The sequence below is a fragment of the Aedes albopictus genome, chromosome 1, assembly GCF_035046485.1.
Source record: "Aedes albopictus strain Foshan chromosome 1, AalbF5, whole genome shotgun sequence".
NCBI classification, from domain to species: Eukaryota; Metazoa; Arthropoda; class Insecta; order Diptera; family Culicidae; genus Aedes; species Aedes albopictus.
Genome location: NC_085136.1, coordinates 89,525,615 through 89,546,584, shown reverse-complemented (window position 1 = coordinate 89,546,584; position 20,970 = coordinate 89,525,615). Strand labels below are relative to the sequence as shown.

Genomic DNA, 20,970 nt, shown 5'->3' with positions numbered 1-20,970 from the left:
TCATGTCAAAAGCCGGAATGACAACATTGTAAACCCAAACAAGCTTATGTTGAAATCGATGAGTGGCAATACATTCGAGACTGAGGGCTCATTCGATTAGTGAAAGCCAAACAAACCAGTCACCTTTTACCCGGAAGAAATACCCCCAAACCTTCTATTGTGAAATAGTTATCATTGGAACACGGAAATTAACAGTGATGGCCTTCAGTCCGTACGGAAAAGTTAATAGGACGGTTCGTGAAAAGTTTCCAGCTGGCCTAGGATTGGACCATGTACACACTGGCGTTAGGGGTGTGTACATTGATATTGAAAAGGAGTTCTCACCATCAATCGAAGTCAACAAGCAAATCGGAAAAGTGTTCTACAACGGATTGAAGGATACGTGTTTTTTTCTGCCATTCAGTCGGACATCGTAGGAACGCCTGCCCAGTAAGGAGGAAGTGCAATAAGCCAAAAACGTTTGCGGAAATAGTTAGTACAGGAGAGGCGGAAGAACCAGTGAGCAAGGAACCGAATCCCATAGATGACGATGTCGTGGAAGTTATTGAAGAAATTCTTGAGGAAACTCAGATAGTGCAGGAAACAAGCGATAAAGAGGAAGGCAAGCCAAAACCGGTTATTGATGATGAATCTTTCCGCGGGCCTATGGTATTCCGAATATGACACAGCTAGCGAACAATTTCAACACCATGATGCAGGAGAAAACCAAGCAATTGGTAGCAAGCCAGCGTCGGGCCCAATTTGCTTCGTCGGCATCAGGATCAACAGATCGCGCTTCTCCGAGAAAGAGTTCGCGCAAGAGCGCAAAATAAATTGTATATTAAATAGTAGTATTTTTTAGAATAACACTTTGTTTTCTAACATGAAACTCGGCTCCGTAAAGTTTTTGTAAAACGCACGAGCCTTATAAATAAACGAAATAGAAAAAAAGGATGAACCACGAGCTCGCTGCACTTTACGGCGAACCCAGCATCCAGAAAGTGGCCAAAGCCGGAAGAATACGGTGGGCAGGGCATGTTGCAAGAATGCCAGATAACAACCCTGCAAAGTTGGTGTTTGATAACCATCCGGTTGGTACAAGAAGGCGTGGAGCGCAGAGAACACGATGGGCGGACCAGGTGGAGCGTGATCTGGCGAGTGTTGGGCGCGACCGAGGTTGGAGAGCTGCAGCTGCAAATCGAGTATTATGGCGGCAAATTGTTGATTCAGTATTATCATGAATTTAACATCAAAATAACATAAATAAATGAAATGAAGCACTGGTGAGAGCACTACACTGGGTCATTACCATGATTTGGGAGGAGGAAGTATTACCGGAGGAATGGATGGAAGGTATCATGTGTCCCATCTACAAAAAGGGCGACAAGTTGGATTGCGGGAACTATCGCGCGATCACACTACTGAGCGCTACCTACAAGGTACTCTCCCAAATTTTATGCCGCCGTCTATCACCGATTACAAGAGAGTTCGTGGGGCATTATCAGGCTGGATTCATGGGTGAACGCGCTACAACGGACCAGATGTTCGCCATCCGCCAGGTGTTGCAGAAATGCCGCGAATACAACGTGCCCACACATCACTTGTTCATCGATTTCAAATCGACGTATAATACAATCGATCGAGAACAGCTATGGCAGATTATTGAAGGCATGGCAACTCTGCTATGTGTAGAAGCGAGTGGAGACTTGACATCACGCGCCTTTTTATATTTCCCTTTGTGTATTTGCCTTGAATAAAAGTACAGTTGAATTCGTTCTCTCTACTTGATCGGTTGTGTCTTTATTTGCACGGTCACACATCCCAATAGGTTATGGGCCGGTGTTAGCCATTTTGTTTTTCGTGTGCGTTGAAAATCATTTTTCGGTTTGAATTTTCAAGTGTAATCGCGAAAATTGGTGGCGAAAATGGAGAGAACGGGTATTGCGAAATTGAACAATGAAAATTATGACTCGTGGAAGTTGGAGGTGGAATTTCTGCTCGTACGGGAAGGACTGTGGAAGTACGTTTCGCCGGGAGTGAAGCCAACTCTTGCTGCTAACGGCGCGAACGCGGCTGAAGTTACTGCTTGGGAAGAAACAGATCAAAGAGCGCGTGCGACAATCGGATTGCTGCTTACTCGGAGTCAACACGGCCATATTCGGAACACTACGACCGCGAAAGCTGTGTGGGATAATTTGAAGCAGCAACACGAAAAGAAAACGTTGACTTCCAAGGTTCAACTGCTGAAGCGGATTTGTGACCTTGAATACCACGAGGGAGACGACATTGTTGAGCATCTGCAGGAGTTCGAAGACCTCTTCGAGAAGCTTGAAAACGCCGGAACCAAGCTAGACGACGACTTGCAAGTGATTCTCGTTTTCCGGAGCCTGCCTAGCTCGTTTGATGCTCTAACCACCACGTTGGAGAACCGTTCGGAGGACGATTTGACGTTGGAGCTTGTTAAAGGTAAAATAGTCAATGAGGTCCTCAAGCGAAAGGAGAAAACACCAGTGGAAGGAGTAGCCATGAAGGCAGAAGAAAAGAAGAACATTGTGTGTCATCACTGCCAAAAGGTGGGACATAAAAAGCGCTTTTGTAAGCTTTTGGCGAAGAAGAAGAAAGAAGAGAGCAACAAAGAAAGTGCGCGAAACCACAGTGAGGCCGATCGTAAACCGGCAAAAGCAAAACTGGTGAAATCGGAAGAAGAAGAAGAAGTGTTTGCGTTCGGTGTGAGTGACAGTTCGGTCGACGGGTGGATAATCGACTCGGGCGCGAGCTCACATATGTGTGCCAATAAGGACTATTTCGAATCGTTGGACCGTTCGCGTATTGACATTCCAAAGTCAGTTACGATTGCTGACGGCAAAAGTGCCAGTGTGAAAGGTGTCGGAATTTGCAAATTGCGTTGCTACGGACAGGACACGAGTGTAAAGGTGATAACGTTGAGTGAAGTGTTGTATGTACCGGATCTCGACATGAACCTGGTGTCTGTCAGCAAGCTGGTGCAGAAAGGGGCCACGGTCACTTTCAGCGAAACAGGATGCGGAATAGCAAGTGGAAGTCAAGTTGTGGCGGTGGCCCCCAAGAGGAAGGGTCTCTACCACCTAAGACTAGTGGAACAAGCGAATGCAACGACGGAGCAAAGCTGCGGAAAATATTGTGTTCACGAATGGCATCGCCGGCTAGGACACAGGGACGTCCAGGCAATTCGTGACGTGGAAAGTAAGCAGCTGGCAACTGGCATCAAGGTAGGTGGCTGTTCCCATGATAAAATTTGCGAACCGTGTCTGCAGGGAAAGATGACTCGTTTCCCCCCGAATAAAAAATACAGTAGAAAACCCGAACGTTGTATTGTAACAGTACTATTTAGAACCATATTTTTACAATAGACACCACTGTAAAAATAAAAAATACAAAAACAATAAGATGTGATGTAGACACCATACCGTGAATTGTAAATAAGATTTTTACAATATATTATACAGGTTGTTAAGTATCGTAACAATATAAAAAAATATTTTTCTCCATATATATTTTTTTGCTAAACCATACATTATATTGTTAATGAATTGTTCAAAATACTGATACGTGCCCAAGTAACCACGAAGCCGTATATAAGTGCATCAATTTTGCCATATATTGATAATTAAAATTATGAATATAATGCTGCATTACTTTAAACACCCCATTGAAGCAATATTAAAGTCGAAAAGGGCCCCACTAAAATAAAATTAGTGCCACATATTGCAGCACGCTGACAGCCATTGCTAAAGTAATATAAATGCATGTGCTGTACATTTGCATTTGACATGCTTGATACGTGCAACACGAAAAACCAAAACAAAAATCTATTTTTAGCACCGTTTCGTTATCGACGGTACTGATGCCCTCACACATTAATGTTTAACCATTATTTTTTTGTCGCCGGGTCGGGAGTCGAACCAGAAGTGTAGAAGACCGCTAGATGAGTTCCATTGCGCTGGCACCTTGGACCGTTTCTGCTGCAGTGATAACAACAGATATTTCATTAACTAAAAGGAAAATGTTCTTCTATCTCCATCATTGTAGTAGAGGGTAAAACGACTATGTCATATGTAATAGAATACAGTAAACTATCACATTCCGATAAATTACTGAAAATTACATAATGCATTTTAGAAGATATTTAATCAACATAAGAAAATAAAAACCTCGATTAAAACACCCTTCGCACATTGCTCATATGCTAATTGTGATTTCTATCGTTATTGGCATGTGATTGCAGCCTACAGAAAAGAGAAAAGTTCATCTCTAAATAGCTTTTGCTGTCGTTGATCGGTGGCTCAAACGGGGATTAAGTTGGTCGGGAGTCGAACCAGAAATGTTGAAGACCGCTAGAGTTGACCGTAAAGTTGTTCAATCTTCTTGATTTCATTTGTTTACCATTAGAGTCAAGCTTTTATAATTGTATTGTTAGAGCAAACTTTGCTAGTTTGTACATTGCATTTATTCAGTTTTTGCAGTGTTGAATTATTGAATTATCTTATATCACCTTTTAATAAACCCGAATGTAAAGAAAAATGCAATGCATCATCACATTGATAGTGCCAATCTAAAGGATTATTGCATGACAAGTGTGGAATTACTGCATTTCGCATTGCAAAGGTTGATATTCAGTCTAATTCGTGCAATGTTATAATGCTTGTGGTTACTTGGGTGGGTTTAAATATACCGTACATTGTATGGTACATGAATGGTTTCAAACAATAAAATGTACCGTAAATAAATTGTTTTTAATTGTGATTTCACTACTGGTTATACATTTAATCAAATGTTTTGGAATAGTTCTCTTTTGATATGTTGTATTGTTTTACATTACATAAACCATATATTGTTATATTATCTTGTCATTTTCCTCCGGCCGTTCCCCAAAAAGGCTAAAATTAAATCGAAAGCTGTTCTAGACCTGGTGCACAGTGACTTGTGTGCGCCTATGAACACAGTCACGCCAGGTGGTCATAATTACTTTTTAACGTTGATCGACGATTTTAGCCGCTACACCACGCTATACTTCCTGCACAAGAAGTCCGAAACGTGTGAGGCAATCAAGGACTACGTGAAGTGTATGAAGACACGATTTGGGAAACCTCCGAAAGTTATTAGGTCAGATCAAGGCGGTGAGTATCGTGCTACCGAGCTTATACGGTTTTTGAAGGATGAAGGAATATTGCAGCAATTTACTACCGCCTACACGACGCAGCAAAACGGCGTCGCCGAACGAAAAAATCGTTCATTAGTTGAAATGGCTCGCTGCATGATGATCGATGCCGGTATGCATTACCGGTACTGGGCTGAAGCTGTCAATACAGCAAATTTCCTTCAAAACATGCTACCTACCAAACCGGTCCAGCTGACACCGTACGAAATTTGGCACGATGAAAAACCAGGCTTTGGAATGATGCGAATTTTCGGGTCGGAAGCCTACGTGTTCGTGCCAAAAGAAAAGCGTACCAAACTCGAATCGAAAGCGGTGAAGATGACCTTTGTTGGGTATTCATCGCAACACAAGGCGTGGAGGTTTGTTGATACGAAAACTCACGGGATTGTTTTCAGTCGGGACGCAAGATTTCTAGCCACACGTGAAGTTTCAGTTTCGAGTGCTGAAGATTCGTCCCGAGATCAGGAGCTGATGGAACTACCGCCGTTGTCTGTACCTGCTACGACGGTAAATCGGAAAAATCGTCTACCTGAAGAATATGTTTCGGACGAAGAAGATTTCCACGGTTACGAGGACGAGCCTACAATGTATGAGGATGCCTGTAACAACGATGAAGATGCTTCGGAGCCCAGTGACGAATGTGATTCGATTCAGGAGGAGTCAGATGATGTCGAGGAGGAGCAATCCAACGGAGGACCACGTCGTTCCAACCGTGTGAACAAAGGAGTGCCGCCGGAACGTTATTCGGCTACCAGTAAGTTTGCCTGTCCTCAACCGGTGGAGCCAAGAAGCTACAAGGAAGCTACAACAGGAGCAGAAAGCGCGAAGTGGATTGCTGCTATGAAGGACGAACTGGTTTCGCATGAGGAGAATAAGACGTGGAACCTGGTCAAGCTGCCGCCGGGAAAGAAGGCAATTGGATGTCGTTGGATATACCGAGAGTAAACGGGGGAAGATGTCCTCCCTCTGCTTTGGTTAGCTGAAACCGCAACTAAATTAAGTTTTATCATAATATGGTCTTCTACAAATATGTTCCTTAGGGTTTCAACTATTATTCATTCAATTCTGAGCCAAATCGAACTCGCCAAACCGGCGTGCTGAATGAGAGACGGGAGGTCATCCAATTTCCCATATATTTGGACTGAAGATCACATACAAACCGTCAACTCATTTGCGCCAGCTCAGTTTTTAACCGATTGAGCTGAATCTTTCACAGATTGTTCTTCTCATCCAAAGGCACGATTCTAGAGGGTGCCCCGTGGAATTTTTCGACATTTTTGTATTTGGGCCGGTCTAATGACGATATTCTGGAGACACTAAACAGCAATTTCCAAATGACCGCGCTAGGAGATGTTAAACAGTTTTTGGGAATACAGGTTACCAGAACGGAAACGGGTTACTGTTTGAACCAGCAGACCTACATTAACCGAATGGTTGCCAGTTTCGGAATGGATCAAGCAAAAGGTTCTCGTATTCCGATGGACCCGGGGTACATTCAGCAGAAGGAGGAGGCAGAAAGGCTTCCTAATAACGACAAATACCATAGCCTTGTTGGTGGTCTACTTTATGTATCCGTTCATACTCGTCCTGACATTGGCATTAGTGCTTCGATTCTTGGACGCCGAGTCAGTAACCCGACAGTTGCAGATTGGACGGTGGCAAAGAGGACATTGCGTTATCTGAAAGCTACAAGTGGTCTGCAGCTTCAACTGGGCGGTGGTTGCGGAGAACTGGAAGGTTTTGCTGATGCCGACTGGGCCGGAAACGTTTCGGATCGAAAATCAAACTCTGGATTTCTATTTCGCCTTGGTGGCGGAATCATCTCTTGGTGCGCAAGGAAACAGCCATGCGTATCACTGTCTTCAACAGAGGCGGAATATATTTCGCTTTCGGAAAGCTGCCAAGAACTGATGTGGTTGAAAAAACTTATGCGAGATTTCGGCGAACCAGTGAAGAAGCTCGTATGCATCTTTGAGGATAATCAGAGTTGCATTAAGCAACTCAGTCAAACCAGCGCACATTGGGCAAAATCAAGCCCAAAGGTGGAAAAAATTAATAACTTTCTTAATACAAGACCCTATGTGACCATCGATGGCTTATTCGAAAGCAAATTTTCTCAAGAATTGATTGGTGGATGATTCATGTACGGGCAACTACTCTGAAGCGAGTTATAGAGCCCGTTTTACCCCAGTTCCCCCTAGAATTTGAGAATTTCTGCTATTTTACGGCATTTGTTATGATTTTAACGAGGGGGACGACTCTTCCCGATATCCTAGATTTTTGGCCAAAACCTACAAGGAATCACATATTTCTCATCATTTCAACAAAACTGAAGAAATTAATAGAAAATCGATCAAAATCAACCATATCCGAAATATCCGATAAAATCGATTATAATGTTGGCTTATCCCCATAAAATCGAACAAAATCGATGCACATCCCTGAACAAAAATGTCAAATTTTCTCGATTTTGTTTTGTTCTCTCTTTTCTTTCGGATGGAGCTTGTTTATAAACAACAGCTGATCACGGATGTGACTGTTGTTTACATAATCTACGCATTATTTTAATCCTCAGAATGATATTATCTTGCAAATACGTCTTCTCAATAACAACATTTCCCATATTTCCGAGGTGATTCGTTGTTGAATTCGGTAATTTCAGCAATTCCAACTGCTGATCGACCAGCTGATGGCCGACGCATCAGCCGACGCTGCTGATTGTTTACCTGGAAGAGTTGTCAAAATTTTCGACGTGGCGTCGCGACGTCGTGACATTTTAAGAGATGTTAGCCGTTTTCAGCGTCAATTTTCGCCGATTTTCGAACGATTTTTTTTCATTTTATTCGATTTTTCAGATATGTTCCATTTTTACCATTTTGCTGAAAATAAATAGTATAAAATCGATTATAACTTGGAAAATGGCAGAAAATGAGAAAAATTCGAGAAAATCGAACCGATATTCGGTATAATGAACACAATAATGAATAATTCAGAAAATCAAAGAAAATTACGGCTTATCGCACGGAAATTGAAGCAAATTGATTACTGTCGACCCCCTCGGATTTTAATGATCTTTTCGCTGGGATACCATCGCCCCAACTCCATTGAGTAACGTTACATAGAAAAAGTTATTAAAATGTTGGAATTTTAGGGTATTGTGGGGTCAATTAGGCAATGGTATATTTTCAAGGTAAAAATTCATTTTTTATTTTTAATAATGATTTTTTACGTGACAATAACTAAATAAATGATCGAATACACATGGATTGTTTCTGAAGAAACCATTTTTGGGGAGTTTCATCCCAAAGTATTGGTAATATTTGAGCTTTTACGCATACAAGTATGAGTATTTCTCATCCTAATACCACCGATTCCAAACATTTCCAAACGATGAGCCATTGCTTATATACTCCAAAAACATCCTAAATGTTGTTTGCGCATAGCCTCATAGACGGGAGGTGGCGGCAGCATATAGTTTCAGAGCTTAGTTTACCCAAACTCCCCTATAAACTTATTTTTATATTGTTTATCAATTAAAATAACTTTATCTTGAAATTTCTATGCATGATGTGAGTTAATATTGATGAAGAGCCCATCAGTAATATTTCTGCATCTTATGAAATTTGGAAATTTAGGGTACAATGGGGTTAAATGAAAAAAAAAACAACCGAAAAGCTTAGATGACCAGATAAGTTGACCACTAGCTTGTTTGGTAGATAATTTCCAAACGAATGATTTTACGAAGCTTACACTTACGACATCTTTCCAGTGGGTTTTCAGAGATGAGCCAGCCTAGGGCTGCAAATCTCTTAAATAAGGGAGCGGATCTGGTGTGATGGTTAGAACACTTGACTATCACGCCGAGGACCTGGGATCGAATCCCACTCCCGACATACTCGCGAGTTCTTTCTTCGGAAGGGAAGTAAAGCGTGGGTCCCGAGATGAACTAGCCCAGGGCTAAAAATCTCGTTAATACACACAGATAAAACAAAACGTGTAAATTTATGCCAATAGTAATGCACATACGGGGAATGCGAGAGAAAGCGCAAATTTACACTAGATTTGAATTCTACTTGCTCCGTCGTTGCTATACGTGTAAATTTCAGACGTCGCGGAATTGAGCACGGCATCTTCACATATACTGAGGTGTCCATCAAACAAGATGAAAAAAAGCAAAGCGGACGTTAGAGAAGTTGTTGCGGAATAAGCAATATGATATTTCTACGATAGAAATTCTATTCCCGTTGATTCACCGGGTGAAAAATGTATATTTGTAAAAAATGAACAAAATAACATAGTTTAGCTGCCAATTCTCCATCACAATAAATTTCCAAAGCGTCTGCAGCACACTGACTTCATTGCTTCTCGATTCAACTCTTCGTGGTTCAACCAGTCCAGCTTCTCCGTTTCTCGTCCGGCCAGCTGGAGAGACATACGGCATGTACATTACTAAACAATATTGAACGATAAAATGCATCTAGTTACCTTATTTTTCGGGAGGAATATGAAGAAATCCGCATATTTATTGATTCGGTTGCGAAATCTAATTAAAGTCTATCAAAATATGTCCAAACTTTGCACAATTGTTCCTACACAAAACTAGGTTGCACGGGAAATATGGCCGACTGTAAACAAACTGAGTGGTGACGGCCGAAGCTTCGGTGTCAATTAGATTTACACGAATGTCGTGTAAAATTTTATTAAATTCATTGAAATACAAATCTTACGCGTAAAATAGTAGGTAATGTGTCGTAAAGTTTGGAAATCGTGAAAGGAATTTCATGTGCATGATATTTGTCACAAATTTACATTAGATTTGTGATTACGCTACGTTACATTCTGTCATATTTCGATTTCAGCTTGAGTTATTATTCATTATTTTTTTCTGTGCAGATAAAAAAATCTCTTAAATGAAGATAATAATAATAATAATCTTTTCAGTGGGGTGTGAAGCTTGTTTCACCCCAATTTCCCTAAAAGTGTAGTCAAGTTGTTTCATTGCAGTGAATATAATATGTCACTCAGATTACAACATTCTGATTTCAATGAGTATACATACTCTCTCTCTTGGCGTAACGTCCTCACTGGGACAAAGCCTGCTTCTCAGCTTAGTGTTCTATGAGCACTTCCACAGTTATTAACTGAGAGCTTCCTCTGCCAATGACCATTTTGCATGCGTATATCGTGTGGCAGGCACGAAGATACTCTATGCCCAAGGAAGTCAAGAAAATTTCCTTTATGAAAAGATCCTGGACCGACCGGGAATCGAACCCGACACCCTCAGCATGGTCATGCTGAATACCCGTGCGTTTACCGCCTCGGCTATACGGGCCGAGATGTTGAAAATACGAAGTTTGGGGGATAATGGGGCAAAATATGCTGCTGCTTATATCTGAGAATGTTGATATTGAAGATGAGGAAATTTAGAATCAATTCGTGAAAAAATATTAATAATCCATGTCGTACACTTCCATTATTCATCATTCCAAGCATTTTATGATGAAGAGCTGTAGTGTGAAACGGAGAATATCCAAACTGCTGCTTGCTGATAGACTTTATGAGGGTTGTAGTAACACACTAGTAAAAAAAATTCCAAAATGCATTCGTTATATTTTTGTAAACGAAACAGCCTCAGCTTAAATATCAAATAGGTATTTAATTTGTTTTGCTATATGCCAATAATTTGACAGTCTTATTCCACCTAGTCATGTATGTATGTCTTTCACTATAACTCGATACTAGATTTCCTGAGTACATCTGATCATAATCGGAGTCACCATCATCTGGCGTTGCGTTCATTGAAGCAGAATCTTCCCGTTTGTGGCGGTAGTACAGTTTCATCGTTTTTATAGAGACATACTGCCGTGTGCAGCAAAGTTATCCCATATTAATTTGGACTACCATAGAACATGGGACAGCAATGCTACACACGTCAGCATGGTCCTTATATTTTGAGCTAGCAGCTCTAAAGCGGTATGCGAATGATGATAGTTTTGGGTCCAGGATAATACATCTGTTATTATATTTGACAAATTTTGATTTGGGACGATTTCCTTACCAGATGCTCTCGAACAAACTTATGTCGATTATGCATCCTTTCGCGTGCTTATAAAACAAAGAATATAAACAAATACAAAAGAAAGTTTAGGACACATTCTACCGTGACGTTACAACATTTTGACGCCTTTTTGGTCAGATTTTTTACTACAACTCATAAATACGACCGTAAAGCCTCAAATATTTTTGCATATTCGGATTCCTTGTAAAATTTCCAATAAGTTTCATCTGTTGAACAGTTAGTTTTTATTGGAAAAGTATGTTAAAAATGGGAATTAGTAGCGTGACGTTACAACGTTGTAACGTCACGCTACTCATTCCCATCTTTAACATTTTTTATCGATAACAACTAACTGTTCAACAGATCATAATTATTGAAAATTTTATAAAGAATCCAAATATGCAAAAATATTTGAGGGTTTACGGTCGAATTTACGAGTTATAGTGAAAACTCTGACCAAAAAGGCGTCAAATCGTTGTAACGTCACGGTAGAGTGTGTCTTGGTAATTAATCAGGTTCAATTGAACAAGTGACAAAACTCTTAAGGTTAAATATAAATTCCTCAAGATGTTTATATTGATTTATTTTTTGTATTCGGCTAGATACAGGGGATGGCCAAAATGTTTGGGATAGGCAACTTTTTTTCTCCCACATAAAAATTCAACATGCTGTAACTTTTCATAGGGTACATAAAAATATCTAAAATTTTGACTGTTTGTCCACCTATTATATGTGCGTCATTGGTACAAATTTGGGCTCGATTGATTAATTTTTCGCGAAGTTAGAACCGTTCGAGTAAAACAATATTATTTAGACAACTAATTTTTGAACTGTCATATCTCGGAAACCAGTGAACCGAATTGAATGAATTTTTTAACGTTTACAGTCGGAACCCGCTCGTTGAGCCACAACCTACACCCAACCAACGAATTCGATTCGCTAGTTGGGTGAAGTGACAACAGCACAAGGGGCGTGCGCATTGTTTTTTTTTTAAAATCATGTTTGAGTTGGAAGCAAAAAGGAAACATTTTCAATTTGTTTTACATTTAGAGCAAAACTGATACGTTTTGCAAGATACATATATGGCCAATGCGAGAAATAATTATTTTCACCCATTTTCAGTCGGTAAAGTGAAAATATAGATGTTTATGAAACCACCCGGACCAAAAGCAAGCACAAAACACTTTCAATGATCGACAAAATAAAGATTGCCTATGTTTTGTATTTGTTTCGAAGTACACCGTGTCCAATAAGTTCTCATACAAAATCAAATTCAATTCATTTCGCATCTGTAATTAGAATTTTCAAAGTAAATTTATTTATTGAAAGGTCAACTAACACACACACACAATGCAGCATATGTTTTAGAACTAACTGTCCTTTATCCTTCTCTGCTGATCGCTTATGTGTCGTAAGTCCAAATCAGCTGGCACGCACGCCATTTCATTGGTATTTCGTCGTATTTTAACGAGTAGTGATTTCAAGTTAAAACAAATTAGGTTCACGTCCTCCCCATTGCTAGTAGCAACTATGACCAGAAGAGAAAAAATATGAGATCCTGTATTGGTAAAGTACGAAGCCGTTTTATTTTGTACAAAATATAACGTGAATTAAACAAAAATGTCCATTTTCCTGTTTTAATGAGATAAGTTATGTTAAAGGCGCATGGGTGCATCTTATCTGGTTGATTCACACCATTCTCACTTATAAAACAGACATGCTTGTATTCCTATTGTGGTAAATTTTGTCCAATATTTACGTTTTATGATATGTATCTCTGATATAAGGGTTATTTTCATGAAAATCAACCCAAATTGAGCTTTCTTGCAAATTTCTTACCATATCATAATTAAAACTGTGTTTTTTAGCCTTAGTATATCCATTTTGTATATAACTTGGGATACAAATTAAAAATTTATCCTTGTGGACTCGATTTCGCTACCGTAGAACGAAAAACTTTTCGAACATTTGTCTTGCGTGCCGGAGAAAACGAATTTCATAAAACGGAAGCGTACTGCTAGGCTTATAAAAACAAATAGAAAATAAAGTTATTCTAATCCGTATGCTTTATTTAATCAGTATTATGTGGCCTTTCAATACATGTATTCATTTTAAAAATATGAATCACATATGTGAAATAAAATGATATTTTCTAAATTTGTATTTTGTATGAGAATTTATTGGACACGGTGTAATTGTATATATTCTTTTTTTTTAAGAAATATGAAATAGATTTTTTTTTCTCGATTATCAGTAAAGTTTAAGCAACCAAAAACTCATTAGCTCGCCCCTCGGAATTACAGATTGGTTGTCATTTTCAGTTTGACATTGAATTATGACATCCAGGTACTTTTTAGTTGGCTGACAGCTCAACTAACGGGGCCCCAACTAAAAAGCCACCCAACTATTAAGCCCCCAACCAGCGAGTCATGACTGTATCAACAATATATTGATACTTAATACGACGTTATAAAATGTAATATTTTCTCACGGCGAATTAAGTTATACCGGATTGAAATTTTTACCCATATAGAGGCAAATAAGTTAAATTTACAATACCACACAAAAATTACTAAATGTGTCCTTCCTTCAATCTAAATAGGCTCTAATATATCTGATTAGAGATAACTTGGGAACAGAAGTGGAAAATCTTTTGATATCAACACTAAAATTTATTGACATTGATGTAAAAATATTACATTTTTTCGAGAAAAATCCAAAAAGTGTCAATCCATGATAACTTTTTTCAACGTTTAAAAAGTACCTATGTTTTAATAGCTTGTGAAGCATTTACATATTGTTAGTGTACGTTTAAAATTTCATTCAATTCGGTTCACTGGTTTCGGAGATATGACACCTCAAAAATGAGATGTCTGAAAAATAGTGTTTTACCCGAACGGTTCTAACTTTGCGAAATATTAATCAATCGAGCCCAAATTTGTACCAATGATGCACACATAATAGGTTGACAAACAGTCAAAATTTGAGATTTTTTGATGCGCTCTATGAAAAGTTATAGGTTGTTGAACTTTTTTGCGAGAGAAAAAAAGTTGCCTATCCAAAACATTTTGGCCATCCCCTGTAGTTTACAGTATGCACTGTGTACAAAAACTTACTCGGTTTGTATCAAATTGAATGAGTTGTAGCAGAAAGTGGGCAAAATAGGACACCCTGTCCAAAGGGCTTGCACCCTACACTGCATATACCCAATTCTTCTTTTGCACGGGTTGATTTTTGCCATAACTCAGTCAATTTTTAACCAATCCACATTAAAATTTGTACACAGGGCGACACGGTTAGTACTATCTCTGTACCGAAAAATCAAGCCAGTATGTTGATACACACAGCAATTTTGAGGAAATGCTATCGTTCATTTTGCATTATGTCAAGGGAATTTCCCACAAAAAAAATCGCAAAATTCTCGGACCGATCGAAAATTGAACCCATCACCCTCAGCATGGTTTTGTTGAATACTCGCGAGTTTACTGCTCCGGCTATATGTGTTCTACCTGTGCATCATCAGAACTCGTATAGATATTTTCTTTCAAACAAGTTACCATCAACGTACCAGTAGCCGCTCATGCACCAGATTCCGCTCACTTCCATACAAAACATTTATTTCATTATCCTTTTCTTGAAAGTTTATTTTTTTTTCTGACTGTTATCACTCCGTCAACATATTTATTGAAATAAAATGAGTTATCTTGTACAAAATGTGCTTAGATTTCGAGATATGTATTTTTTTCAGTGGCACGGTCATTGAAAATGACAGCGTCGCCATCTTGTTATTGTTTGCACGAAGAAGCTCGGTCACAAAAATAAAGCAGTTTTAGTAGATTTTCTTCGAGTTTTCGTGTCAAATTGCCTGCAGGTACGTAGTTTCAAACGAATAAAGGAATGCAAGTGCATTATTTCAACAGTAAAATCATGTTTTGGTGGCTTTTGCCACTAAAAATGATGAGCGGTTTTCTGGTCCGCCAAACAATGCCAGTGTGCCAATTGACGCTCAATGTATGCTCTACTTCTGTTCGATTTAGGATGCCACCGATCAAAAAAAAGGTGTATACTGCTCAGGCAGTTGCATTTGCGTTAGATGCAGCAAAGCGTGGCATGTCCATACGGCAAGCAGCGGCCCGCTTTAACGTCCCTGCTGGAACATTGAGGGACAGACTTCGGAACAAGTATGGCAAGGACAAAAAAGGACCGTCAAGCATTCTCAATGATCGCGAGGAGGCTCGTATTGTCAACTGGATGGAAATTGCCGCTCGCACTGGATTCCCCGTAACTGTGAAGCAGCTGAGAGTGAGTGTAGCTCAATTTGTCAGGCTGACGAAAAAAATCACTCCTTTCAAAGATGGCATACCAGGCCGGAAGTGGTCGAAATTGTTTCTGCGAAGGCATAAACAATTTTCGTCGCGAAAACCAAGCATTCTCGCAAAGCACCGGGCCACTGTAACTGAACCACAAATTCGTAACTGGTTCAAAGAAGTTCATGAATACTTGAAGGAAATAAATATGACGGATTTGTTGGACCAGCCAGGGCGAATCTTTAATCTGGATGAAACAGCATTTCAGTTGGTCGTGAAGAATCAAAAGTGTTTGGCACCAAAGGAAATGCGTCATCTGCACACAGTTTATGCAAACAACGACAAAGAAAGTTACACTGGTCTTTTTACTGCTTGTGCCGATGGCCGGCTGCTCCCTCCATTGGTCCTGTTCCCATACAAGCGTAGAATTCCTGCAGAAATTAGTTTGAGTGCCCCTCATGATTGGGGAGTTGATAAAACCGACAGTGGATGGATGACCGGTCAAGCTTTTTTTCAGTTCCTCAAAACGATATTTCAACCATGGCTTGTGCGGGAAAACATACAGTTGCCAGTTGTCCTCTTTGTTGATGGACACAAGAGTCATACAACACTGATGACCACAGAATTCTGTACAGAAAACCAAATAATCCTTGTCGCTCTGTACCCAAACACAACTCATCTAACACAACCGCTTGATGTCAGTTTCTTCGGCCCTTTGAAGAAGTACTGGCAAGAACAGATTCTAAAATACCGGAAGAAATATGGAATGATTCCAATAACTAAACCCCAAATTTGCCCGCTCATAAAGGAAGCACTCCTCAATTTCACGTCCAAAGAGAGAGCTATTCGGAGCGGATTCATGCGGAGTGGAATCTATCCGTGGTGCCCTGATGCAATAAACTACTCGTCTTTACCGTCAAATGCAAGTATGGATGAGTCAAATGATTCATCAAAAGCAATGGAATTTCCAGAAGTGAAGTTGATTCGACTGCTAGAGAGCAGGCTCACCATACAACAGTTCCACGAATTCCAGCAGCAAGAGAAATCTGTTGAGTGGCCTGGTAATATTTGTGACACCAACCTTTTTTACCTGTGGAGAAATTTGAAAATCACTTATAATGATCTTACCAACAATGCTCAGGAAGACAACGTGAGCAACAACTTAAAGGAAAACCAAATGTCGGACGATGAAAGCGATTTTGAAGGATTTGCAGAAGATGAAATCGATTGTCGGGGTAAGTTACCCATAAGTAAATGTATTAATGAAAAACTAAACTATGATCATTACAGGTGCTGAACAGCAAGCAGATTTCAGTCGAGTTGCATCAGTCGGAAGCAAATCAATAGAAGATGCTGCACCGGAAAACAATGAGAGCGATAAGGAGAATGACGAAGATGCGGCGTTCAGCAGCTCATTCAGCCTACCAACGACTACGAAACCGACTCGTAGGCGGGAGATTTTGCGCCCACCGACTGTTGCAACGAGCAAACAATTCGCGCAGTTTATGGAAGAGAAGGCGAAAAAGAAAGACGCGGTTGAATTGGAGAAGCAGCAAAAGCGTAAAGAGCGTGAATTGAAGAGAGCTAAAAAGGAAGCAGAAAAACAGAATAAGAAAAGAAAACCCAGGAATATTCGTCCGAAGCCACGATCACAGAATGTTCAGAATTAAAACGAAGAAAGGAACACAAATGATTTGTTTCGTTACATAAAAGTTAAATAAACGTTGATTTCTCAATTTGGATTATTAAAATCACTAATACTAAGTAGAAACACTATATTTCATGTTATTGTCCGTCTTTATTTGAAGTCATTATCAAGCTGAAAAATATTCAAAATGCTTTCTTATTGGGGCACACATCTAGTACGCTACGTAACATTCATAAATAATAATTTCTTTATTATTACCATGGTTGTTCTAGCGTTAAAACATTGTCACACATTATGGAATTTACCTTCCTATGTAATGGTAACGTAATTAGTGAGTGACCCCTTCTAATTTTTGCTAATGATGTTTATGATTACTTTAGGGGTGATAATAGTCTTGGTTTCATAAGGAAAATCCACTCAAGGAGACGCATTTACACATTATGTAAAGTGAGCGGAAATTGGAACATTCATGAGCGGTAATTGGAACACAGTGCTTTATCGTGAGCGGCTATTGGCACATCTAGTGTCAACAAAAAACCTTACGAAAAAAATATTTTTTTCCAATTTTTATGCTATTTCATATTTTTGCCTCATATTAATAGTAATGATGGACTTATTGCAATAAAAAAATAAATCATACTCGCTTTGTCATAAAATAGATAATTTTTCAAACATAAATTGTGCCTTAGATGAGCGGAATCTGGTACACTGATGGTACTTGGGCTCACTGGTGACCGTCGACAACGACACCAGCAGAGAAATTCAGAGGCGCATTGTGGCAGGAAATCGTGCTTACTTTGGACTCCGCAGAACTCTACGATCGAATAAAGTTCGCCGTAACACAAAGTTAACTATCTACAAAACGCTGATTAGACCGGTCGTCCTCTATGGGCACGAAACATGGACCCTACGTGCAGAGGGCCAACGCGCCCTTGGAGTTTTCGAACGGAAGGTGTTGCGTACCATCTACGGCGGAGTGCAGATGGAAGACGGGACTTGGAGAAGGCGAATGAACCACGAGCTGCATCAGCTGCTGAGAGAACCAACCATCGTCCACACCGCGAAAATCGGGAGGCTACGGTGGGTGGGACACGTCATCCGGATGTCGGATAGCAACCCGACTAAAATGGTTCTCGAGAGTCATCCGACCGGTACAAGAAGACGTGGAGCGCAGCGAGTAAACGACGATCTGCGGACCCTACGCAGAGTGCGGAACTGGAGACAAACATCCATGGACCGAGTGGAATGGAGACAGCTACTATGTACAGCAGAGGCCACCCCGGCCTTAGCCTGATCGGTAAGGTAAGGTACAGGTTGTTATTTGATGTTTTGTGCCTACTCACGGACAGTGACAAGCGATTCCTATGTCACTCCAATTTCAATGTTGCCGGAGCAGCAGGGGTAGGACTGCGTTTCATGAAGATTTCAAAAAGACGCGTGCTGTTCGTTGCGACAGCTGACATTAACTTTAAGTTTGTTTTTGCAGAGGCGAATGACCTAAGTTAAACCCTCTTAGAAGCTTACCCATCGAGCAGTTTTGTCTTCGGCCACCATAAGCGGCATCACACTCACGCTATGGATCACAAGCGTGCTTTTTAACAGAGCCGAGGCATTGGGTACATTAGCGGTCGGTGTAACTCGCAAAGGACCTTAAGAAAGGTGCAATTCGGTGGCTCTGGCCCAAAAGGAACGGGACCTTTTTGACCGAAGAGTGAAGTGCGTTCGACGCACGAAAGTAGGAGTGATCTACTCAGACGGACAGCTTCTTTATGGCGCTGGAACCTACGCAGCTGTATGAACGAAGCAGTGAGGGCACGAGGTGCTCCAGTGTGTGCAACCCCGTAAAAAATAAATACTAAAACAAATTACTTTCTAATAAGGTAGCATACTCACATTGGCTTTTTCAAATATCTCGAATATATACGTCCCCGGAAAGGTATTACCACCCTGGGAGAACATCATCGGAATTTCGTCAACGGTTTTCTCCAGCTTCAGTAACATCTCCTTCAGCAGCGCCAAGTCATCGATCGTAAAATCCTTCTTCGTTTCATCGTCCTCCGGAATGGCCACCGAATGGTCCATCACCTTCATGATGGAGGTGATGTCATCGATACACAGGGCAATATCCGTCGACCTGATCTGCATCGACGCCGATTCTTCGCACATTTTTTCCACGTTATGTGCCTCGTCGAGAATGATAATCGTGTTGGACAGTTCCAGATTGTTGGCCTTGCGTACCTTGGGGTCCAGCAGGTAGTTGTACGGCATGAACAGAATATCGGCGCTTTCGATCAGTTCCTTGGACAGGAAGAAGGGACAAGCTCGGACCTTGGTCCCCACCTTAACGAGATCTTCTATGTCCATGATCACGGTGGTAACCACTTCCGGACGCTCCTTGCAGCTTTCCACTCGGCTGTAGAATGAACACGTCCTCGATTGAATCTTAGCCTTGCACAGGTTGGTTTTGACCGCATTTCCTTCCTCCTTGGATACTTCCGGATGGATGCACAGCTGATCGCGCGATCCCAGCACGACTCCCTTCATAAAACTGTAACTGGTGTTCTTCATTTCCTGCATCACCTGCGTGAGCTGCGAATGGGTTCGCGATGCGTAGATAATTTTCGGCACGCCCCACTTGGCCCCCTCGGAGCCACTGCCATCGTTCAGCTTGTCCAACAGTTCGTCCATTCCCGAGCCCGTTCCATCACCGCCGCCAACCTTCTTCTTCTGCACCATCTCGAACTCCTTCAGATCGGTAATGTTCGTGCGCATGTTGGCCTGGACCTGGGCCTTTTTGTGCAGCACCCAGGCCAGCGAGGAACACAGAAGGCTGAGCGTTTTGCCCGTGCCGGTGGGCGATTCCAGCACGCCGTTGGTGCTGTTCTGCAGGCACTCGATCACCCGGGCCATGTAGTCCCGTTGCACCTGGTACGGCTCGAACGGGAAGTTGACCGCGATGCCGTTGATCTGGTACTCCGGCATGGTGGCGGGCAGTCACTTTTTCTCGGGGGAAACACTATTTACTCTGGCCAAAATTTAATTTTAATCACCCGCGTAAAACAGGAAAAATCATGGAAAAAAGAATGTAAACAAAAATGTTACTACTTGCTGCGGCTGCGGGACGCGGGAAACTGATTGAAGTGATTGAAGTTTGAATGTTTTTCTTGTTCCAAAAATAAAAAAAAACAGGTCTGTGCCATACAAGGAAAAATCGGAAAAATAAAGGCAAGGGATAGGAATTCAAAGGATTTATTTGAAGGGCAGCCTGAGTAGAGTCAGTCTAGTTAGAGTCTGGCGGACTGTCACTTTCGTTTCGACCGGAGCCAATCGAGCATGACGTCACGGTGTAGCATTTATCGGTGAGGACACTATGACGTCATGCTCGATTGGCTCCGGTCGAAAGTGACAGTCCGCCAGACTCTAATTATAGGGACTCTAAGCCTGAGCACAAACCACAGAATTATTAAATATTATTATTTTTCTTTATTATCGAGATTTTCAGCCCTCGGCTGGTTCATCTCGTATACCACAGAAATCACACACGCTAAGAAACAGTTACTCTAAAATGAGTAAGATTCACACAAAACTGAGCTAAACTGGGACAGCTCAAAAAAATGAGTAAATTGCATTTCCAGCGATAGCGCTGGCCCAAGTGCAAAAATCCAAACAGTTTAAGCCGTATAATATTCTTCACATCAGCAAGAATATTATACAGCTTAAGCTGATGAGATTTTCGCACTTGCACGCTAAGAAAAAGTTAATCTAAAATGAGTAAGATTCA

General features: G+C 40.9%; 3 protein-coding genes across 4 annotated transcripts in view; 1 reads left to right on the top strand and 2 right to left on the bottom strand.

Annotated features, from left to right (window-relative positions):
* Positions 1-20,330, bottom strand: part of LOC115254514 (regulator of telomere elongation helicase 1 homolog) — a 42,257-nt gene extending 21,927 nt beyond the window's left edge. The window contains exon 1 of the mRNA XM_029852069.2: positions 19,083-20,330. Within this exon, the coding sequence (XP_029707929.2) occupies positions 19,083-20,171 (1,089 nt within the window). The 5' untranslated portion in view covers positions 20,172-20,330. The remainder of the gene's footprint in view (positions 1-19,082) is intronic.
* Positions 1-20,970, bottom strand: part of LOC109427416 (regulator of telomere elongation helicase 1 homolog) — a 303,579-nt gene that overhangs the window by 19,676 nt on the left and 262,933 nt on the right. The window lies entirely within an intron of this gene.
* LOC134285044 (uncharacterized) lies at positions 11,578-19,069 on the top strand. 2 transcript variants are annotated; one of them, XM_062844999.1, is made up of 3 exons: positions 11,578-15,105; positions 15,272-16,776; positions 16,832-19,069. In XM_062844999.1, the coding sequence occupies exons 2-3, from the start codon at positions 15,273-15,275 to the stop codon at positions 17,209-17,211; spliced, it is 1,884 nt and encodes a 627-aa protein (XP_062700983.1). In that variant the 5' UTR covers positions 11,578-15,105; position 15,272; the 3' UTR covers positions 17,212-19,069. The 2 variants fall into 2 exon arrangements, with proteins under 2 accessions (XP_062700983.1, XP_062700982.1); XM_062844998.1 differs by having other exon boundaries at positions 11,578-16,776.

Bases quoted from the DNA above. Each gene is read 5' to 3' on its own strand.
- LOC134285044 (XM_062844998.1), top strand. From the start codon at position 15,132: ATGCAAGTGCATTATTTCAACAGTAAAATCATGTTTTGGTGGCTTTTG. The intron at 16,777-16,831 runs GTAAGTTACCCA...TGATCATTACAG, and splicing joins AGATGAAATCGATTGTCGGG to GTGCTGAACAGCAAGCAGAT.